The sequence below is a fragment of the Cephus cinctus genome, unplaced genomic scaffold, assembly GCF_000341935.2.
Source record: "Cephus cinctus unplaced genomic scaffold, Ccin1 Ccin1_scaffold1320, whole genome shotgun sequence".
NCBI classification, from domain to species: domain Eukaryota; kingdom Metazoa; phylum Arthropoda; class Insecta; order Hymenoptera; family Cephidae; genus Cephus; species Cephus cinctus.
The window spans coordinates 6,672-27,518 of record NW_014333743.1 but is presented as its reverse complement, the minus strand read 5'-3'; the positions used below and the strand labels follow the sequence as shown (position 1 = coordinate 27,518).

General features: G+C 37.9%; 3 protein-coding genes across 3 annotated transcripts; 1 reads left to right on the top strand and 2 right to left on the bottom strand.

Annotated features, from left to right (window-relative positions):
- Positions 1-11,667: 11,667 nt before the first annotated feature.
- Positions 11,668-13,360, top strand: LOC112495126. The gene is made up of 2 exons (XM_025090235.1): positions 11,668-12,618; positions 12,716-13,360. The coding sequence occupies exons 1-2, from the start codon at positions 12,401-12,403 to the stop codon at positions 12,819-12,821; spliced, it is 324 nt and encodes a 107-aa protein (XP_024946003.1). The 5' UTR covers positions 11,668-12,400; the 3' UTR covers positions 12,822-13,360.
- A 126-nt stretch (positions 13,361-13,486) lies between these two features.
- On the bottom strand, positions 13,487-17,231 carry LOC107272929 (protein will die slowly). Its single transcript, XM_025090234.1, has 9 exons — positions 17,013-17,231; positions 16,678-16,872; positions 16,473-16,569; positions 16,038-16,201; positions 15,642-15,731; positions 15,415-15,554; positions 14,954-15,185; positions 13,889-13,976; positions 13,487-13,803 (listed from the first exon to the last, which is right to left on the bottom strand). The coding sequence occupies exons 2-9, from the start codon at positions 16,768-16,770 to the stop codon at positions 13,703-13,705; spliced, it is 1,005 nt and encodes a 334-aa protein (XP_024946002.1). The 5' UTR covers positions 16,771-16,872; positions 17,013-17,231; the 3' UTR covers positions 13,487-13,702.
- Positions 17,232-17,486: 255 nt separating this feature from the next.
- LOC107272930 lies at positions 17,487-19,027 on the bottom strand. Its single transcript, XM_015750615.2, has 4 exons — positions 18,828-19,027; positions 18,297-18,664; positions 18,135-18,220; positions 17,487-18,062 (listed from the first exon to the last, which is right to left on the bottom strand). Coding segments are annotated over exons 1-4 (762 nt in total). The 5' UTR covers positions 18,829-19,027; the 3' UTR covers positions 17,487-17,755.
- Positions 19,028-20,847: the final 1,820 nt, after the last annotated feature.

Genomic DNA, 20,847 nt, shown 5'->3' with positions numbered 1-20,847 from the left:
CCGATACACGGTTAGAGCCCTCTAGGGTATGTAATAACAAATCCGTACCTAGGCCAAATTGCGAATATTACACCGCATCTAATACTCTAACGGTTAGAGCCACGAGTGACAATGTGCAGTCCGATCTTTTGCGCGTGAAGCTAAACGATTTTCTGAGCATCAGTACCATGACTTTAACTGCTTATATAGTTGTCAAACCCGATACAGGGAGGCTGTGAGGGCTAGATTTAATTTAATTCTTTCGGATACCATTAAAGCACTTGGCGCAACTGTTATTCGGTCATTAATTGGATTTTTGGAAATAGAAAGGATTACAACGGGCTACTCTCGACAGCTCGTATTTATTGTTAACAAATATAAAACGTAATAGGAATTACAAGTTGAGTATTCATATAATAACTTACAGTTTATTAGTTGAGATTGGAATATGAGTCCTTCCGCTCGCGCCGGTATTCGTCTTCTACTCACAAAGAATTACAATTCGCACACCACGGTGTATTCCCGTTCCCTCGTGTGGAAAGGCTTAGCAACGCAGGGCCAGAGGCCCAACACTCACTTTGCAAGGAGTCGAGGTAAAACCGATGGTTTCGATGAGAGCTTTAGTAGAAGAGCTCTTGTCGGGCGTAGCGTTTCGAAGAGACTAATGAATTTTGGAAGTAATGCGAAATCGGTCGACGATCGGCGGGTCGATGCACGCGGTAGTAAATTGCTAACGCGTCATCCTGCCTCGCGCCTTGCAAGTATTTTCGCAATAGCGCATCGCCTGCATAGCGTTTGTTGCGACGAACATCGAAAAGTTCGATGCTCTAAATGGAATTTAAAAATTCGCTAATATCTGCGTTGGGATATAACATAGTCATTTTTCGCTGATGCTCTTAGGTATGATTAGGACCTTAGGAATGCAGTCAACTAAGCAGCACGGGCACTGGGTAACGTGCTGAGTCTGCAATTCTATTGACTGTTGGCTATGTTATTCTGTTTTGGAAATGATAACCGATATTATACGTAACATAAGTGACGAAAAATTTTAATTGATGTAATGTGGATACCTATGTACCTTCATAAATCATAAACGTTGAATAGAAATTAATCGTTTACATTGTTCTACTTTTTAAAAAGGATTCATGTTCATCCGTGGCTTTTTCACGCTGCTACACATATACATTTATGAAATAAAGGTTACGAAATTTTATTTAAAAAACGCAACATGTACACTGCGGGACATTAATGCCGTCCTTGAGTGGAGCTAGTAGGAGCATGAGTGTAGAGTCCCTCTAGTAAGAGTCCGGCCAACGGTGGGGCTTGTTAGTGATTGGCTCCGCCATATTATGGGCTCTTTCCGGAATAGAACGGTGTGTGTGAATACGTATACGGGAGAGATTCACATTGTGTAGTGTGGGTAGTGTTAAGCCCTGTACGGCGGGTTGCCTGTACTTGGCGCGAGACTCGACCGCGTCTCGCGCAATGTCATGATGGCGCCAAACAAGCCCTTAAGGCCAGGTTACTCCAAAAACCGTGATTTTTTTCAATAAATTTTATTTATACTAGAAAACATGTTGAGTAATAAATTTTGTTTACATATGAAAGCAGATATATTAAACTACTTGAAAATTTTTTTTTTTTTTTCAAAATGGCGGCTTCAAAAATGGCTGCTGAAACTCGTCCGATTAGTAGATGGATGACATCATTTCTTGGAAACGAATTATCTGAAAGCAAAAAACAAAACGGTTTCATGTTCTGTATCGAATTGGCTATGGCCTCAAACAGAATGAAACATTTACAAAAAAAAAAAACAAAATGGCGGACTTTTGAATTTTTTTACCTTTTTTTTCACTTTCAATCGTTTATAACTTTTTTAAATAACAATGAATATTTCTGGTTCTGCTTGAGGCCATAGCCAATTCGATACAGAACATGAAACCGTTTTGTTTTTAGCTTTCAGATAATTCGTTTCCAAGAAATGATGTCATCCATCTACTAATCGGACGAGCTTCAGCAGCCATTTTTGAAGCCGCCATTTTGAAAAAAAAAAAATTTTTTTTTTCAAGTAGTTTAATATATGTGCTTTCATATGTAAACAAAATTTATTACTCAACATGTTTTCTAGTATAAATAAAATTTATTGAAAAAAATCACGGTTTTTGGAGTAACCTGGCCTTAAGGGCTTGTTTGGCGCCATCATGACATTGCGCGAGACGCGGTCGAGTCTCGCGCCAAGTACAGGCAACCCGCCGTACAGGGCTTAACACTACCCACACTACACAATGTGAATCTCTCCCGTATACGTATTCACACACACCGTTCTATTCCGGAAAGAGCCCATAATATGGCGGAGCCAATCACTAACAAGCCCCACCGTTGGCCGGACTCTTACTAGAGGGACTCTACACTCATGCTCCTACTAGCTCCACTCAAGGACGGCATTAATGTCCCGCAGTGTACATGTTGCGTTTTTTAAATAAAATTTCGTAACCTTTATTTCATAAATGTATATGTGTAGCAGCGTGAAAAAGCCACGGATGAACATGAATCCTTTTTAAAAAGTAGAACAATGTAAACGATTAATTTCTATTCAACGTTTATGATTTATGAAGGTACATAGGTATCCACATTACATCAATTAAAATTTTTCGTCACTTATGTTACGTATAATATCGGTTATCATTTCCAAAACAGAATAACATAGCCAACAGTCAATAGAATTGCAGACTCAGCACGTTACCCAGTGCCCGTGCTGCTTAGTTGACTGCATTCCTAAGGTCCTAATCATACCTAAGAGCATCAGCGCGTGATTTTTTTCAATAAATTTTATTTATACTAGAAAACATGTTGAGTAATAAATTTTTTTTACATATGAAAGCAGATATATTAAACTACTTGAAAATTTTTTTTTTTTTTTCAAAATGGCGGCTTCAAAAATGGCTGCTGAAACTCGTCCGATTAGTAGATGGATTACATCATTTCTTGGAAACGAATTATCTGAAAGCTAAAAACAAAACGGTTTCATGTTCTGTATCGAATTGATTATGGCCTCAAGCAGAATGAAACATTTTCAATAAAAAAAAAAACAAAATGGCGGACTTTTGAATTTTTTTACCTTTTTTTTCACTTTCAATCGTTTATAACTTTTTTAAATAACAATGAATATTTCTGGTTCTGCTTGAGGCCATAGCCAATTCGATACAGAACATGAAACCGTTTTGTTTTTAGCTTTCAGATAATTCGTTTCCAAGAAATGATGTAATCCATCTACTAATCGGACGAGTTTCAGCAGCCATTTTTGAAGCCGCCATTTTGAAAAAAAAAAAAAAATTTTCAAGTAGTTTAATATATCTGCTTTCATATGTAAAAAAAATTTATTACTCAACATGTTTTCTAGTATAAATAAAATTTATTGAAAAAAATCACGTTTTTTGAAGTAACCTGGCCTTAATATGGCGTCCCTTCCTGGTGTTGGCCGGACTCTTACTAGAGGGACTCTACTCGCCACCAGTCGCCACTGCCGGCCGCCCCACTCACGCTTCCTACTAGTTCCACCCAAGGACGGCATTAATGTCCCGCAGTGTACATACGTACACCCATGCACGCGCGCTCCACATGAACGCTATTAAAAACATAATAATTCAATCAATTCAGAACCCTTGATTCCTAGAGTGAATGTATCAATAAATTTTCTCATATACTCTTGTCTCTTGATAAAAATACCGCAGTAAATAATTTAAATTTGTTGATTCAAAGTAAATTTTGAAATAAATGAAATGCCAAAGTAAATAAATCTAGAACATTTTGATGCTGCAATTTTCATAAGATTTTTTGAATTCATGTGTAACATGTCTTCATTTTATCTTTTACGTACTTGAAAACAACCAGCATATGGAAACCGAACGCGTGTGAACGGTGCTAAATTTGCTGGATAAATCAAGAACAAAAAGAAAAGAAAACACCTAAAGTATTGTTTCCCTTAAGACTCAAGATAAAAGAACGTTGGATAAGCATCAGATTACAAACGGTCAACCTGGAGAAACAGAATGCGCCAGAATAAGATCAGGTTAAATTGATTCAACGTATGTTTAGACAGTCATAATTATGTATGTATGTATGATTTATTGTATACGGGTAAAAACCTATTACAATTGTAACTCTTTCTTAATTGTATCTTAACTAACTTATTCTAATACCTTATTTCTAACTTTGGTTCGCTTTGTTATCCTATGTATTTTGGTACTCAGTATTACGAGGAGTCAATTTAGTACAATAGTTTCACGCTTATTCATAAACCCATCTAATTTAATCCCATAGGGCGAAGGCACGTAACTTACAACATGAAAACATATAACAGAAAAATTTCCGTAACACCTCATTTCGTGTACCTTTTAGTTGCATCGGGAACGGTTCTTCATTGAGGTATCTCTGTCTATATGGTTCATACTGTAGGTAGCTCACAAGAACATGTTTTAGGGTTTCATTTTCATTTAAGCCACATAACTGGCATGGGGAATCTACCTCAAATTTATATATAAGGGTTTTGATTTTGAGTCTAAAAAAAGCTGTTACCTGCCAACCTGCATTGTGCTAGCACCCTTATACATATATCCGACTGACTCCTCCGAAAAAAGGTAACTTTCACATTCCAATGCATTCAGCTCTTTGATTTCTTTGTAGACTGTACTACATGTCGATGTTAGGGCTCTTACTGCATCAGTTTGAAACTGTTTCTGTGTGATTGCGTGCATCAGCTGTGGTATCTCTTCAGATATTTGGTTTGGATTCATGTTTTCTATTATCCGTTGACTATGATGTTTCTCCAAAATGCTTTTGATACAACTGAACCAGTTATATGTATTACAAGTTATTATCCTTTGATAAGCTAAGCGTCACCAGTCTGTCCATGCTTATTCGCGGGTATCGTTTTTCCAGCATTTGCAGCACCTTTATGAGAAATTTTAATGCTCTATGTCATAATTCTGTCTATGACAGTCATAATTATTTAGCATACAATATGATACGGCGCAGAGTAACAAAGGTTTGAAATGCCTCAAAATTTCATATCAAAATTTATTCACTTTCGACCAGTAATTGAATTAAATTATGTTGCTTTTCCCTTCCTTCCTTCCATCCTTCTTTTCTTCCTTTCATTATGGCTGAGTCCTCCAATGAGGAGATATGCCAGTAACTAGACCTAAAATCAGTTAGGAGAGATTATGCTGTTCTCAAGGCGTCAGAGGCTTTCTTGAATAGCCAATCCAGCAGTTGAGCAACTCGTAGTGTGAATAAGCATAAATCTTGCATGGAGTTTATGAGTAGCATTGTAGGTGGCGATTTATTGATTGAACCAGTTGTCAGTCGTAACTAGTTGTAAGTGTAGATTGATACAGAATAAGTTTTGGAAGATCCTCTGTATTGAAAGCGGTCGAGAATTAATCCCTGGAGATAATAATTGCGTTCAGCAGATCACAGCAATGTAAAAGTGTTCACCCAGCGCTGTTAAGCGCTTTAGGAGTCGCTTTCTCTTCTGCTCAAGGCTTTTAGTAATACTGTCGATAGCATCAGATTTGTTCAATTGCGTTCAGAGGAAATGATAGCAGCTTCTAGCTGCAGACTGATGTTCTGCTGAACGCTATCTTATTCCGCTGCCGTACAACATGTTCCAAAAGCAGACGCCATTTTTTATAGCATTTGAAAAGTACGTTTGAAAAGCGAAACATGTTATAGCACGTTTAGTCCAGTCATTCGGGGCTCAAAAAGAGGGTTACCTGAAAAGTTTTCCGGGAGTTTTGAAAATTTGTATTTTTACAGATTTCAACATGCTCTTTTCGAATTTTCACTTTGCCACCTCGTATTGGAAAAATGGCGCCCAAAAACAGTTTTTTGACCATATCTCCTTTCCGACTCATTTTACGATGAAAATAGTAATGTAATAAATTAAACTAGAGAAAATTTCCTATAGTTTATGTACCAACCTTTTTTTTTTGTAAAATGAATTGTTTCAGCGTATAACGACAAATATTTTACTTTAAATATTTTATGCGTTGAAAACCCGGCCTACTATACAGGGTGAGTCGTTTGACTTGGCACAAACGAATATCTCGGAACAGAAGCATTTTACGAAAAAAAAATGTGCAAACAAATTTCGTTTGGTTTCGAGGGGGAAAGAAAGTGCTGTGTCGTTATTTTTTATTCGAGGCGGTTTTCAAGGTCTATCGAAAGTTAACTTGGCATTTTTAAATGGAAACCCATATTTTTTAGTGCAGATTGTTATGCTATATAAAAAAACCAATTAACTTTTGTCAGAAACATTTTTTAATAGGACCAGTATTTTCAATGTTATTTCAACATCAAGTGTAGACCCCGGGATTATTAATCACTCATATTCATACTCTCATCGAAAGTTTTTCATGGACTGCAAAATCCACAAATTGTCTACTGCACGAGTACAACGAAAGAAAAAATAAATTCTGGAATCCTACCATTAAAAAAAAAGTGTACGGGCAGAATTTTTTAAAAAAGAATACAACACGTCAACGAAGATACAGTAACATCCAACTGAAGTGCAACACTTGAATTTTTTTACATTTCTGTGAAAGTATGACAGATTTCGAAAAACCAAAGACATATTTTTTAGGAAATTTCCTTTCCGTTCGAATGGTAAAGGTTTTATCCCAATTGGATACAAAATGGCCGAATGACAGGGGTTGGAGTGAAAAAGTGCATTTTGGAACTTTTTGAAAACTTCGAGATCTAGTAGCTCCGGAAGGAAATTTATATTTTTAATCAGCGCACGAGAGAGAGCATCCTTCGGCATTAAAAAAACATCCCCATTGAACCCCTGTAGGATCACTCTAGGGGGAGTTACACCCCCTCGAAGTGAAAACACTTAAATGGCCATAACTTCCGAACGCGCCGGCCAATCTGGTCCAGTTTCTGCATGATATCATCTTTAATGATACTGCAGATTCTTACAAAATTATGGTTCTCGGAGATGATCCCGTGATGGAGATCTCGAGATTTTGCAAGCGCACCCGAAGCTTCCCCGCCATTTTTCATTAGGAATGCGATGAAATAGAACTTTCATATTTATCCAAGTCGCAGGAACAACCAGATCACCCTCCCTCCTCACGGTGCGGTGACCGGCGCTGGAAACGGAAACAGCAGATGGCGTAAGAGACGAAGGAGTGCCGATCCCAAGTATCTTAAACGCTAGAACATCGAGATAGAAAAATCGGCGCTGTTTAAACTTGAGCCATCCAAATTGCAGATAAAACGGCGAAATGTGCTGGTCGAGCCTGACGTCAAATGTAAATCGAACGCAGGAATTCATTGTAACCTAAATTTTCTTTAAAACCGAATCAGCAGTAATCAATGAGTGGGAGAATGAGCGCGGAGATCAATAGTTTCCTCAGATCGACGGAAAGCGCAGCGCGATTAACTTTTGGGGTGTATAGAGTCCTGCTGATACGTTTACACACACTAAGGGCATGCTCGTTCCAGGAGAGAACACTATCGACAGTCACCCCAAGGTATACAGCCGAGGAAACAAAAGGAATAAGCATATTGTTAACACGTAGTCCCGGCAGGGAGTCGAAGTTAACGAGATTAATGTATCTGAAGCAACCAAGGATCATACAGCAGGTCTTCGCAGGATTCAAGGTGAGGCAGTTTGAGTAGGCCCAGCTAGAGAGAGCATCAATATCACGCTGCACGCATGCGAGTGTGCTGGAGAGGTCATCAGGCTTACAGTTCGCGTAGATCTGCAGGTCGTCGGCATAGAGCATGTGTTTACAATTTTTAATAACACTAGGTAGCTCCCAGATATACAACGCGAACAACGTGGGTCCTAATATGAATCCCTGCGGAACACCGGACGTAACCGGTGAGAAGGATGACGTCCGTCCATCCAGGTCGAGGGTAGCCTGGGCCCGGCCGCGGAGGTAGGACGCAAACCACCTGCGCGCTGAGACAGAAAAGCCGGCGGAGTGCATAGCTAGCAGTAATTTGTCATGACATATGGAATCGAATGCTCTGGAGAAACCGAAAAAAAAAACGCGATAGAAATCATTCTTGCATCCGCTGCCGCCCGAACATCATCAATGACTCGGATCAGGGCTGTCTGAATGCTGTGACCAGACCGGTACGCCGACTGAAATAGGTCAAGAGTTTTGGAAAGAGCACAGAGAAGCGAAATTGGTCGGATGTCAGACAAGGAGGAAGGGCAAGCTGAGCCCTTAGGAATGGGTCGTATGAAGAATTTTTTCCACTCTGAAGGGAAGGATGAGTTTAAGAGGGATTGGTTGTATAAATCAAGTAGGAGTGGGAACAAGAAGCATAGACCACGAAGGATGTGATCCCACAAAAAGCCGTCAGGGCCCATTGCACGCGGAGCACCGACAGTGACAGCGTCCATGAGGTGGCGAGGTTCAATGTGCTTCAAATAGAACCTATCATCACTGAACGGGGTGTGGTCATCTAGGATTTCATAAGGCGAAGAGCCGTAATTGTGCGAATGAAAGGCCTGACAAAAATGCGAGTTAACCTAGTCAAGATCACTACTCAAGCCAGGAGAGACGTAAGTGGGTTTGGCGATCCCTAAACTGCGGAGTTCGGCTCAAACCGTACGCAACCCCTGGTCGTTACTGATAACCGAGCGCCAGTAAACGTTTTTCGTGCGTTTGATGAGAGTCTGAGCATTATTTCTAAGCGCGCGGTAGCCATTGAAGTCAGAGCGCGATTCCGAGCGAACACAGGTTCGGTGTAGCCTGTTGCGTTCCTTGATAACAGTTTTAATGTCAGCAGATAGCCACGGAGCAGGATCACGACGTGGGGCAAACGTGCGCAAGGGTGCGGTATTATCAAAGGTGTCCTTGAGAGCTTGGTTGAGACAGACCTATTTGCCATCAACCGAGAACTCAGACCCAAAAGATGACCAATCATGAAGCTCAAGCCGCGCGATAAGGTCGCTTTCAGAGGTGACGCCGAAGTGTCTATAAGTCACCGTGCGCCTAGGAGGCGAAGGGATCTTGAGCCTATAGGAGATCCAGATCAGATCATGTGCCGATAAGAACAGGACGGACGCCTGGCCAAACGCAGTAACCTTGCCAGAGTGATCGACAACGTACAGATCCAACCAAGTGTGTGAGTCGCGAAAATGATGCGTAGCAGAGTGCTGGACAAGATGCAGGTCATTGCTGGCAATAAACGAATACAAATAAGAGCTGTCGAATAAAGACGCAAGTAGATCAGCGTTGAAGTCATCGGTGATAATAACATTTTGATATGAAGAGGCTAAGCAACCGAAAGAGGTCTCCAAGGAGGAGTGAAATCCAATGTGCGGTGGTTGATAAACTATAACCAGGAGCATTCGCGGAAGGCCAGCAACGCCGACATCGAGAAACAGACATTCTGGTTCCGAACAATATATATCCTCCGACTGAGCAATGATCCGAGCATTCATAGACGAGTGAACGTAGATCGCCACACCACCGCCTCCTCGACCAACGCGGTCCCGACGATACAGAGCATACCCTTCAAGGCCCACGAGAGTATAGGATACATGGGGTTTAATCCAAGACTCAGAAACGGTTATAATATGATAAAAGTTAGACCTGAAATATAGCCGAAACTCGCGAATATGAGCAATGATAGACTGAGCATTGACGTGGCACACACGAACCCCGAGGCCGCGCTAGACAAAGGGGAGGGACGTTGAGTTGATGGATGTCATGCCGGAATCTTAGCGAAGTCGTCAGGACGTTCAATCTTGATGGAGACAGAGGAGCCGTCTTTACGAATATAGATGGTTCTGTGGCGATCCCAGACCCGGAGATCACGGCGTGGCTTAGCAAAGACTCGAGACAGCAAGGAGTTTGATGTTGGTCGGAGAGAGCCTTTCGTTGATGTAGATACGCGATGCAGGCAAACCAGGATCAACTTCCGAGGCCAGCAACACCGGTTTCCTCCTTTTTTGGTCGATCTAGGTGTTCCGTATGGAGGTAGTAGCAAATCGAAGGACCAACGGAGGAGCACCCCCAGCTTTAGCTGGAAGGCGAAAGGAATCCACAACCTCCACAGGGTCGGAAACCACCCCAAGAGTGGTAGTAAGCTTAGAGATGTTCTGGACAATAGTCCAATCAGGGCAAGCCGGGAGGCCAGGGACGATAGCCTCAGTGCTAAGCTGCCGCTGGGAGAGTTGCTCCACCCGTGCATGAAGGTCAGCATTATTCTCAACGGAAGAGAAAGCCAGAGCAGCCACAGTGAAGCGATTGTCAATCCCATCGAGACGGATTGCAAACGAAGAGTTGCTCTCCTCAAGAGATAGGCAACGGGCAGAAAGAGCAAGATTTGACTCCTCAAGCGCAGTGCATCTTGAATTAACGACCGAAAGGTCATGCGACAACTGACTGATGGACGCAGAGATGTTTTGTGTGGTGTCAGACAGCTCGGCGACCATATTCTTGATGACGGGAAGTTCCTTAACATCGCGAAGTATCGTCGTCATCGCAAGGAGATTGGCCGACAGGGTGGACGAATCATCTACCATGCTAGCTTAAGTTGGCAGGAAGGAAGCCGGTGAAGGTGACACGGTAGTCCGGCAGTCAATGAGTGACGTCCTGGAGGAGCCCGATGAGGAGGGCGCAGAGTGCTCCTGCCACGGTCTTACATACAGGTCTTGCAACGAACGTGGTGGGGGTAGTCCCGCATATACCCGTATTCATAGTCCGTCCTTATCTCAAGGATGAAGGACGCCTTGATGAAGGCTTCTTTCAATCTTCAAGGCGTCCTTGTTTCATAGTCACACCTCAGCTCTCCCTTCCAGAAGGACGGTATATTTTAAGGACATGTAGTTGCCTATAGTGGCAGGACTGGCCGCCACCTCAATCCCTCTTTGTCTATTCGAGCGGCATTTTTTCAAAAAGTTTGGAATAGGGATCGCGTAGTCTATACTATAAGCCAAGCCAAGATACACCTCAAATTTTCTTTCCAGGTGTTGACCTTACGCAGTCCAGGTAAAATTATTAAAAAAAGACAGTGCGTATTTCTTTTACGTCTCGACCCTCATTGGGGTCATCTTTAGAAATGTTTTATTACTAGATAAACATGTATGAACTGTTGAACAATGATTGGTTAGATTATGTAAAAAATAGTAGGTCAAACCTAAAGCCATAGTTAATAGATCAGCTATGGCTCTTTTTAACTTTTTTCTAATCCTGCCTTTACATGTAACACACAACTCTTGTTGGTTTTACCTACTATTTTTTACACAATCTAATCAATAATTGTTCAACAGTTCATACATGTTTACCTAGTAATAAAACCTTTCTGAAGATGATCCCAATGAGGGTCGATACGTAAAAGAAATACGCATTATTGTTTTTTCTTAATTTTACCTAGGCTGCGTAAAGTCAACACCTGGAAAGAAAATTTAAGGTGTATCTTGGCTTGACTTATAGTATAGACTACGCGATCCCTATTTCAAACTTTTTGAAAAAATGTCGCTCGAATAGACAAAGAGGGACTGAGGTGGCGGCCAGTCCTGCCACTATAGGCAATTACATGTCCCTAAAATATACCGTCCTTCTGGAAGGGAGAGCTGAGTGTAACTATGAAACAAGGACGCCTTGAAGATTGAAGGAAGCCTTCATCAAGGCGTCCTTCATCCTTGAGATACGGACGGAGTATGAATACGGGTATAAGGCTTCTGAACATATGTTTCTTATATGTAGAAGCTTCACAGATTGATCCATCATTCAACAGACCAATCATACCCTTTTCAATATGGTTAATTATGGAGTCTACTTTTTTAATAACTTCTCGGTTAACTAGCTCTTTAAGGTTCACAATTGAGCTCATAGGCAGAGGGGTGACGGTAGTAGGATTCCGGTTGACTACAGGGTTTTTAGAAAGTTGTGTGGTCTGAAAGTGGCCAGCTTAATCGAAAAAAGAGATCGAATTACTTTCCTGGCCTCGTCCACAACGGTAAGGCTATGGATACTATCCAGGATTGGTCTTGAAGAAACTCCACATTTAAATCCTGCCCCCTTATATGAAATACTTTCTTCAGCCATTACACGTGACTTGTTTTTGTAGAGCTAAGCACGGACATCTAAAGGAATCGGCGCGATAATCATAGGCAGAGCAGTTAACGCAGTATTGTAACGCTAATCCAAACGTTATCAGCATGCCCCTCGCCGCAGTTGGCGCATCTTAGAGAACTCCTGCAATTAGAAGAGACGTGACCGAACCGTTAACAGGAGAAACACCAGATAACAGAACGAATGTAAGTTTTAATGGGGTATTCTACTAGTCAAATGTTAATGCTGTCCGGCAAGATGTCGCCAGCAAACACCAACTTAATAGCCGATGAAGAAACCCTTGAAACCTTGGACCCAGATGTATCTATAGTGGTATGAAAAATTCTTTCCAGTCTAATGACCTCCTCAGAGTTCGAGTCCTGAGACAAAGGAACGATACCCTCTCGGATACAGTCAAGGGAAAGCTCAGGGTCCACGTTTCTGATCACATCCACTTTTGTAGTTCTAAAATCAAGAACGTAAGCCAACCATTCGTTACCAGAAGACTGAATGGAGTCCACGAAGTTGTTTGCACTCAAGAAAGAGTCAAAGGGTACAATTAATTTATCTAGACCATTTCTAGAGAAAGATAAGACGACTCATCCGGCGTCGAAGACGGAGAATCCCTAACTCTCTTTTTTCTCTTTAAGGTATCATTATCTGTCATCTCAGGGAGGCAGTCGGCAGGCTCTCGCTGAAGAATCAAGAGACAATAAAGAAGTTAGGGAAAAGACATATCCGTCTCAGTCCAGGTAGGTCAAGACGGTTCCACCTGTTTAATACAGTAGACCACACCGATATGAGGGCATGAAAAAGAGACAGGAGACGACATTACTTAGCTGCAATTGACCTCCCAATGAAATCTTAGAAATTGTGAGATAACTCAAGATCCTCCGAGAAGGGCAATGTAAGGTCACAATAGTCGGCTCCAAACTCCAGCTTCAAAAATGACTTGGAACTCCACTCCAATAGTAGTTCTTCCACTTCACAGTTTAGATAGAGACAAAAAGGATCTTTATTTGTAGATAAATAATTAAATACTTCCACCGGCTAGATCTTTACGCAGTAACTGTGAGGCATCAAATCTGTATATATTGAATAAAATGGCCTAAGAGCCAGGATGTAATGGATTAAGAAAGAACAGGCGAGACCCCGCTTTTACTGAATCGTATACAGGAAGCTAGACAGCGATTTACATCGCGCAACAGTCCGAACCCGAATCCCCTTGTTTCTCCCCGATACATATGAAATGTACAATATCATCGAATGTATGCATAATAGAATGCATGCGCTTCGTTCTTTACAAAATCTTACCAATCAAAAATTTTAAAACTGCACAGATATATTGAAATGCGACCTTCATTATTGTTGGATAATAAAGCATATGCCTTTGCTGCTTTTTACGAAAATAAACCAGTATGTTAAATTTTAAAAATTGACGTAGTTCTTCATTGATTTATTTAGTTATGTAATGTTACTATACTTCTCATGGAACTCGAGAAGTGTAAAATATATTCGTATATGATTTGTTATATTGTTGTTGTTGTTGATTTATGTTGTATATGATTTTATTTTGTACAGAGTAAGGAAGAGGCTTGCACAAAAACGATAGTTCGTCTTGTTTTTGTATACCTAATTTACGTATCGCTTTTCCATAATTTTATTGTTCTGTCGTTTTCTAAAGCCGCAGAGGCTATAATGTTGTCAGTCGGGTGACATGTCGTGCACAGCACTACGTCTGCAACATAAAAAGGCAAATATCAGCTGAAATGATTTTTAAATATAAAAAGAGTTGGCACTACAATTAAATATTTTTAACTAACCTGTGTGACCTTGTAATTTCTGTACAATTTCCTTTGTCTGGAGATTCCAAATGTAAACCATATTATCTTCTGATCCCGAGACGATCCACTGTTGCAAGAAAAAAATAATTCTCTATTTATTACAAGAAAATTAATATTAAAAAACAAGGATCGATTATTGTCATAAAAAGAGTTGCAACCACTCATTGGTAAAGACGGAGGATGAAACGAATTATTAGAAAATCGAATGACATCAAATCGAAAAGTGTATACCATAAAGTTTTCTGATAAAACAGCACAGTAATAACTAAGTATTCGACGTGTCGTTTCCAACCAAATTACAGCTCTCTAAATTATCCAGAATGTTCACTTTTGTGTGGGGGGGAGTGGGGGATTGAAAGACAAAAAATATTGTTTACCCGACTACGATAAAATGACCATATTCCATCCCTGCAACACGGGCGGAAAGTAATCAATTTTGACCAGAGGGGAAAAAAGTGATTTTGTGGGCAAAAAAGTGATTATTGCGGGAAGAAAAAAACTCTAAACAAAAGAAATAAAATGTAAACCTACACCTATACATATATTGTAGCGTTGTGTCAGTGCAGGCATAAAAATATGATTATTTTAAAAATAGTCGGGTAAAAAGTAATATATGCTACACGGAATGAGCGCGGATTTTCACCTCGTGCTCGAGCACCAATCCTCGCACTCGGCGAAAATCACGCAGTTTCCTCCCTGGTGGCATAATGTACTATTTCATCATGCGCTAAAGGAATATCCTGTATTTTACTATTTTATTCTAAGGACTATAACTTAACAATAATAATTTGTTTCTCTGAAAATTTGATTGGACAAAGCACAGCGACGCTGGATGTGCCATACCTTATGAGCTACCTTAAATGCCCTACCAGATATACTATATGCACCAAAAAATATTGCATTTGGACAAATTTTAGTGGTCTATAATTGTAGAATTTATCATGAGCAACATAAAAAATCTAAACTGTGAAGTCTGAAACATCAGAACTATTTAAACTTTTTAAATGCATTAACCGTTCAATTTTTATTGCAATTATTTATTACCTTTCCTCCAGTTACAGAGAAGTTGGCAAATATACAATACTTCTCATTGCGGTGTCCTGTGTACGTTTTAAGACATTTCCCTTTACTGTAATCCCAAAGTTTCAATGTGTTGTCCAGTGTAGCTGCCAATATGTATTTGCCGTTGGGAGAAAATTTAACAAACGACACTGGTGGATTATCATCATCTATTAACGTTTTTAAACATTGCCCAGAAGCTGTGTCCCAAATTCGACTAGAAATAAGAATACATATATTTAGATCAACTCTATTATAAAACTACGTTCGTTCTTTTTTTAAAATAAACTAGCAGGGGGGTTACATGTATTCACGAAACATAAATCTGCATGACAATAAAAACAAAGCATCTAAAAAAGGCTAAAGTGTTTTTGGAAAAATGTGATGTCACAGTAGTTACTGAAAATACTTGATTCCTAATGTTAATTAAATAGTAAATAACCTACCATAAACCATCATAGCTACTGGATACTATTAGAGAACCATCCCTGTTAAAGTGAACGGCACTCACAGGATCTGAATGTGCTGGTAATGTTTTCAAACACTTTCCTGTTCTCACATCCCAAATTCTGACACTTTCGTCGAACTGATATTTAAATAATAATTAATTAGGTATTATTTCTACATATTTCCAAATTGTAAAAGATATTTTGTTGTTTGTAAATCAGCTTACCGATCCAGAGACAATGAGATTAGATTGAGGATTAAAATTACAGCAAAATACATAATTACTGTGTCCCTTTAAAGTCTTTAAACATTTGCCCTAAAAAGAAACGTATAGTTATTTATGTTCACAAAATCACAAATGTGAATAAACTTTTAATGGACATATATTATTACACCAACAGAGCAATGTCTATTATTAACAATTGAATTTTTGAGCTCATTAAAGCTGGTTCTTTATACAGATACCAAAGATTATACACAGAGCTTTGATCAAAGTACCGACACCTGCATAAGGATTCAAGATTGTATTATACACTAGCTTTCTAATACTTCACTCTTTCAATAGTGTCTGAATAAAGCTGTTCAACACAGAATATCATTTTCTATTTTTATAAATACTTACTGAGCTTAGTTCCCAAATTTTAAGTGTTTTATCATCGGATGCAGAAACCAACAACCGGCTGTCACTTGACCAAGCAACATCAGATATTCCCAACTTGTGACCAGATATTGTTTTTTCAAATTTACCATCATACGCACCCCATATTTTTATAAGTTTATCAGCCGCTGTAAAGAAAAAAAAAAATTATATATGTAAACTTTGGTATTAAGTTATTTGAATAAGATCAGTTGACGTGTCTGTTATAATAATAATTCTATATTAACTATATTCATAACTTTCTTTAGTTATTAAATTTATATAAGGAGAAAAATATATTAGTGTAACAGAGCACAAATATGATATAAAACAACTATATTAGTCCAAGCATTTATGCTAAATGTATTTAAATAATACAACAAACAATATAAAAATAGCTAAAATTTAATGAATACTCACATGAACTTGCTAACCACTCTCCATTTGGACTGAACTTAACAGAAGAGACAGCTTTTGTATGACCAGCAAGTGTATACTTCAAGGTATAATTAGGTTTCTGAAATTAATTAAGGTAATTATTATAAATCCAACATAGAGACTTCAAGAAATTCGTTTGGGTCTTGTAAATATTAAACTAAGAGCAAAATAACATTTTCTAACATACCACAGCTGAACTGCCCTTAGTGCCACTAGTGGGAGTGCTCATAGAATTATTAACAGAGGTCTGATGCCCCGGTGATGGTCCCAAAGGTACCATTTTCACTTATATAGCACCGTCAACACAATACCACAAATAAATTGATATAAGGTTATGTTATGTTATGATAAGTATATTCACACAATGCAGTTTACCACCCAACTTAAAAAGAATGCGAATTAATTATACGAGCACAAACACTATCACATAACAAATCACGCAAATCAATTTAATGAAATAGCTGTCAATCGGTTAAAAACATGAGTGACACTACGCGCGGATCTTTTATTGTTTCTAGCTACCTCGTCACACGAGATATCGAAATTGTTGTTTCGCGCCCTTTTAAAAATTACATCAATTAATTCAGTGCCGACTTCAAATTAATTTCTTGTTTGTTAATTCACAATAATTTTGGCAGGACGCATGAAACGTCTGGCAGTACCACGCCGGAAACATTCGCCAAGCGTGCCAGAATGAAATCCTAAACCGCCATTCCACTGTTTCTAACTTCCTTCCCATTATTCACCAGATTATCTTTTCACTTGTACATATATGTGTAGAATCTGTAGAAAGTGTCTAAAAAATGATTTTCCTAAGAACGAAACAAAGAAATCTATTGCGTAGTTAAATTGTTTAGGAAAAAATCTACAGATTTAATGCATTTTGTTAATTGTTATTTTGTAATATATGGTCAAATTTCTATTATAAAATACTAAAAATAATATAATTACTAAAAACATTTACTTAATCTGTAAATACTTTAATGCCCACAAAAATTAAAATAAAAAATTGTTTAATATCAAGGTCCAAGAATACAGTACACTACAATAGTAATTTACTTTCCATGAAAATATAATATTATGCTCAGTGGATACAAGTAGCTTCAAAACTGTTTGCATGACTGCATAAACTATTACTATTTTTATACAAAAATACCAGTCTAAGTTATAAGAATATTTAGCATTCTACCTGTAATACTTCATAATCAACATAGTTCATACAAGTAAAAATATAATATTTATCAATTTATTTATAACTGTGTATTTTAATTCTCCAGATTGTCTAATTGTTTCTGTAGAATTGCAATTCTCATTTTCTTTTCTTCAAGGGCATAATTGTTAAATATTCTCTTGTATCTTTCTTCTTCTTTAAGCAATGCCATTCTAGCGTCATGTTCTTGTAATTGTAATTCAAATCTAATGGTCCACTGCTTTTTATGGAGCTCAAGTAAAGACTCGGCACATGATTGTTTCTCTGTAGTTTCATTTGCTCGAGACTCAGATAAAGAAACAGCCATGACTGTCTGGGTTGTATCTAGTATATCTCTATCTATTTCCATTTGATGTTGTTCTCTAAAATATGTATAAATGACTATAAATTCAAAAAAAATTAAGTTATAAAATATGGATAAAATAAAAACTTACTGGTGGATAGGATTAATGGTGCTTTTATTAATTTTTTGCTTCTTTTTGGATATTGATGTCAGATTTTTGGTGTATCCTTGCAATTGCTATTAATAAAGAGTTATCTAATTAATCAAATCTAATATTATATACTTCATTATATTATTCTATTGTAATACAAACACATTCATGAAAACACTTGTTGGCCATCTTTGATTCCTCGGAACATAATTTTGCTATCACAAAGTCTATTTTATCTGGCATAGTCTGTGACTTCTTACTATCACTTCCTTTATAATGTTCCTCCCATGTCGTGACTTTATATTTAGCTTTGTATTTCAATGTTTTATAAAGTAGTCGTAATTCCTTCCAAGAATGGCTAAACCCCATAGACAACAGAGTATTGGAAAGTTCTATCCACTTCTTCTTTCTTTGTAGCCGCATTGTCCCACATTTGCATGTATCTTCTATTATATGTTTGTTATCTTGGACAAAGTTCACAAGACATAGTTTCTCCTTTTCAGAATATTTTCTATTCTTACGTCTTGTCACTGGTATTTAAAATAATTTATATTAAAAGATTTTGTAATACAAAATATAGAATAATATTATATCATAACAAACACAACTTTACTAAAAGAAACAATAATTAATCACATGCAAAATGTAATGTATATGAAAACGATTTCCCTAATGATATACTAATCAACTTACTTATCACTAGTATACTTATTTCACGTATATTATCTTTCCTTCCCTATGGCTTCTTTTTCTTAAGCTCAATTTAATTTCACGATGACCTTTTTCAAATGACTCCTTCCTTAACGTTTTTCAAATGTATGAGAACATGGAGTTTGATTCGCAGGCATAAGTACAGAGGGCATTATACACTCAACGATGTTAGAGCACAGATATAGAAAAGACATAGATGTAGCATAAACTGATATTGTCTGCGAGGGGCGTGAGGCAAAATGAGGGGGGGGAGTTCGCTGCATAACCAATCAAATTCAAGCTGACCCCTCCCTTACTGTGCCTTAACATGATTGGTACTACCGTTTTTACGTAGCACTTTAACATCACTGCGCTTGCTTCCAATAGTAACCAATCACAAGTAGGCACAGTCTAACTCGGCACCCCTCCCTGGACGGCTTGCACACCGCAGGGTTATGCTACATCTATGTCTTTTCTATATCTATAGTAGGTCCACGAATTCGGTGTGGTTTTTTGACAGATCGAAACCTATGAAATCCGTAGCCTGCAACACGTGCTTTCATGAAGCCTGCACCAGTAATTTCTTCTAAGAGCATGTCATGCTTTAATTTATACTTTTGCTCTTGTATAGTAAGAAGAATAAGATATAATTACACACCAAACTGCTGCATAATTGTTTGATATAATGAAATTGCGGTATCAATATTACGAAAATATTTTCTACCAGTAATGTTAGCAGTAATAGAATGACTGCAAAGAAAATCCAGTGCCGTCTCTGGCCGTGGTAGCCATATGACACATGTATGTTCCATGTTCATGAATGCATATAATTCCGTCCACAGCATGAAGTAATAACTTTAAAAAAATGTTTTCTAATAAAAATATGATTAGTATAACATAGAATATGTAGGAGAAAGTTTCTAGGAAACAAAATGTTTTAGATCTTTAAGGAACCCTTTTCTAATACGTCAATGTTCTAAAATGAAGTGCCGTAGCACATTTTACTGCGCCCGTTAAAGTTGTGCGTGTACAAATTTATGAAATCAAATATATGATCACTTTATTTACAGATGTGAATTAATAATAAAACTTAAACATTTATTTCAATTATTTTGACAGACTGACGATAAGAACTTTAACTCTACGTACACTTTTTGATCACCTCGCGTGTTGTTTAAAATCATAGATCGACCCGTATTGGTGAGGGGTGGGGATAGAGGGTTGAACGCATAGTAAAACCGTTGCAAAATCGCAGTCCAAGCATTGGAATCTGCTTAGTAGGTAATGAAGTCATGTTTTAAGAAAAATTATGTATTACTATTTTCAATGTAGTATACTTAACTCTATATACGTAATTCAGGTAAATATCTTATTTCTTAATGCTTTCATACGACTAGCTAACATAAAAAGGCAGAAAATGTATTTTCACAGCTAAGATTCCGCTGCTCGGTTCCCGCTTCCCGGTGCTTTCGGTCTGAATGAACCCTTAAAGGCATGATCACAGCTTACAATTAGTCGGACTATTTAGGAAACTACACTCTTGATTGGTCAATCAGGACTCTAATTTTTTAGCCATCTCATAAAGCTATAAAGATGAAATAGAGCTATTTTTTTACTAATAGCTGTAAGTTATGAAGCAATTTTTTTTAAGAGTTGGGAGTAAATTATGAACATCCCCTATAACTTCTCCATCATCGCCTTGCCTACCGCAGGGTAATAGGCATTCAAATATCATTATTTTTTAGATGGTCTTATTTTTTTTTATTTTAAAACTATTACTTCCCTTATTTTAAAGATTCATTAAAAAATTATTCTAATTGGTTGAAAAAATCCCTTACCTTGATTATATAATAAAAAAAAAAATTATGGACCAATACATTTTTACATATACACACATATTACTTACCCTAATACTTTCGTTTTACGTATTATAATTTATTATAGACATTACATTTGAATATCTGATGCATGTCCAGACAGACTTCAGGTATAGGGACGTTATTTATTAATAAATTAATTAATC